The following is a 2,616-nucleotide window of genomic DNA, read 5'->3' on the forward strand; positions in this document are numbered from 1 at the left end:
GACGCTGAGGGCCCCGTGCCCGTGAACAGCGCGGCCATCCTGAAGAAGAGCCAGCCGGCCGGCAGCTCCCCCTGCCGGGGACACGTGCTCCGGAAGGCGAAGGTCAGTAGTCCCCACCCTCGTGCGTGCAGGGAACGTGAGTGCTGATGGACGCGGGCGCCCAGGCTTCCGGCTCTGGGAGGGAGAAGCCGTGTCTGTCTCCCTGCCCCGGGGCGCAGGCTCTGAGACGCCGTCTCTGGAAGCTCTCCGGGGCCCCTGCAGTCACACAACCTCCCGGAACCTCTGCGAAGGCAGAAGGGACCAGAGCCTGACACGTTTACCCGTGTCAGGAAAGCCAGCAGCTCTGGTTCTGTCTCTGCCGCGGGGGGGCTCCTGCCTTCCGCCGGTTTCCAGTGGCTTCCGGTGGCGGGGCAGAGCGTGGCCCAGGCGGCCTGGGGCTCCGTCGGGCGCAGAGTCTTCTCCAGGCCCCTCAGCCTTCTCCGCCCGGCGCCCGCGGGCCCGGTGGAAACCCCTTCAGCCCATTCTCTACTATCCTCCAGTCTTATAATGGGATCAGCCACGAACGATTTTTGATGCTAAACGTAATGTTAGAAAGATTTAAAAACTATTTATAGTTTACCAAAGTAAACGCTTCTTGACAGCAGTAACTGAAAGTGTGTCGCACGAAAAAATCACACTCGGTACCATGACCTTAACTCCTCCGGATGAACTGAATTTGTTCTGGCAAACGTGGAGGCCGGACGTCCTCCCTTCACTGCCTCTGGGGCCTCTGACTGCTGTCGTGACTTGTTTTCTGGTAGCTCTGGAACCCGTTCCAAATTGGCTAGAAACGTATCACTTCCTGCAAGGTGGGCCTGGCGTGGGTAAGAGTGAGTGCTGGCCGCTCGTTCCGCTCGGCGCGTTCACAGGACCCCCCGTGACCACCTGTGAGAATACCGGTCCTTACAGCAAGAGGGTGGACCGAAGACTGTGCATCGGTAAACTTGGGGGAAAGGATTATTGCGCATCATTCTGCGCCTTTTCTCAGCATCCGTCAAGTGGTCTTCGTCGTTGTCGTGCCCCTTTGCAGGGGACTGTTTGCCCGAGAGAGGTTTAGACACGAGGTGCCCAGCCAGGTCCCCTGATTATTTGCAGATGAGCAGTGCAGGGAAGGTACCCCGGTCATCCGGTTTCTTCACGGTCGCGGAGATGGATTTACAGTCGCGTACGGAACTGCGCCTTTGGTGGGTGCGCTCGCGCCATCCAGAGGCCTGAGCCCCGCGCCTCCTGCTGCCCTGTGGCGATGCGTGTGAACCGGGGGATCGCGGCCGTCGTGTCACGGGGAAACGGCTGTCTCCACACGCAGCTCCGGAAGCCGCCGAGGAAGCCGCCGGCAGTCTGCCCGCACCCTCCCTGAAGAGCGGGACGGGGCAGGGCTTTCCTGGGTCCCCGAGAATAGTGACAAGGGACCATAGCTGCAGGAAGGGGTGGCGGCGTGGCCTTTGGACTCCGGGAGCCTCAATCCGCTTGAAGGTGCCTCACACACTGTTTCCTGCCCGCCTTGTTCTGCGCCCCGGGGGTCTGACCTGGGCCCGCCCCTCCGCCCCTGCTGTGGCTCCTGGGCATGAGAGAGCGTGTGCCCAGCAGGTCGGACGGCTGCAAGTCATCTGTCAGGGTTCCCAGCTGAGAAGGGCTCACGTGGCCCGACGTCCCGCTCCAGCACGTGTCCGCACCCGGCCTGGAGGAGCCGTGTGCCGCGGGAGCTCTGGCCCTGGGCGTGCTGGCTGCCTCCACCGTGAGCCATTTCCCAAGGGTTGGCCAGGCCGCCCCGCACACCACGGCCCTGCGCACCATCGAAACACCCACCTCACGCCGCAAACTGCGGGGCCTCGTCTTCCTCTCACTGGCCCCCTGGTCACAGTGTCCCTGGGGCTCTCCATTCCGGCCCTCTGATTGGTGGCCGGGTGGCCTGTGCTTGGTCGTGCGATGGCATTGGCTGAACCTGGTTGTTGAGCTTCTGGCAGTGTCGTGGGCAGCACGTCCATCTCTCTGCTGAGACCGCGCTGCCGGACACCAGCGTGCTGCACAGAGGCCGCCAGGCAGTGCTGGTCTCGTGGCTCGGCCTCCAGTGTCCCCTCTGTTGGCAGTGGCCCACGTGCTTGTCCCGTGGAGCTGACACAGCAACGGGGCACGCAGGGGTGGGGCGCCGAGGGTCACGCTCCTCTTTGCAAAGCCCAGTGCCCCGGAGCACCCACGGGCGGTCTGGGTGGCCGTTTCGGGTTTGTTTGCGCAACGTTTCCCAGCGCCGTGTTCTTTACCCTTCATCACGCTTGAACTCGCGAGTCTAGAAAAGATGAGAAATTCCTAATTTTATGCGCTGCGCAGAGGTGTGCAGTGTGCTGAGGCCCAGTTAAGAACCCCTGGGAGCAGGAGGCAGGCGGGTGCATTAGGTCCTCGCGCGCACACGGGACCACCGGGGGCTGGAGGGGGGAGGGCGTGAGTCCCTGCCCGGCCGCGTGGCGGGGACTGCTGCGTGTCTTCACCTTCGACTTTGCCAGTGGCACTTCAGAGTCCGCGGTAGGACTCACGCGGGTCTAACTTCTGGGTCGTGTGGCAATTCCGCTTAATATTTTGAGG

At 63.0% G+C, this 2,616-nt stretch overlaps 1 protein-coding gene across 1 annotated transcript in view; it reads left to right on the forward strand.

Annotated features, from left to right (window-relative positions):
• AFAP1 (actin filament associated protein 1) overlaps positions 1-2,510 on the forward strand; it is a 100,833-nt gene extending 98,323 nt beyond the window's left edge. Inside the window, exon 15 of the mRNA XM_023525662.1 lies at positions 6-2,510. Within this exon, the coding sequence (XP_023381430.1) occupies positions 6-147 (142 nt within the window). The 3' untranslated portion in view covers positions 148-2,510. The remainder of the gene's footprint in view (positions 1-5) is intronic.
• The last annotated feature ends 106 nt before the right edge of the window (positions 2,511-2,616 follow it).

The sequence above is a fragment of the Pteropus vampyrus genome, unplaced genomic scaffold, assembly GCF_000151845.1.
Source record: "Pteropus vampyrus isolate Shadow unplaced genomic scaffold, Pvam_2.0 Scaffold589, whole genome shotgun sequence".
NCBI classification, from domain to species: domain Eukaryota; kingdom Metazoa; phylum Chordata; class Mammalia; order Chiroptera; family Pteropodidae; genus Pteropus; species Pteropus vampyrus.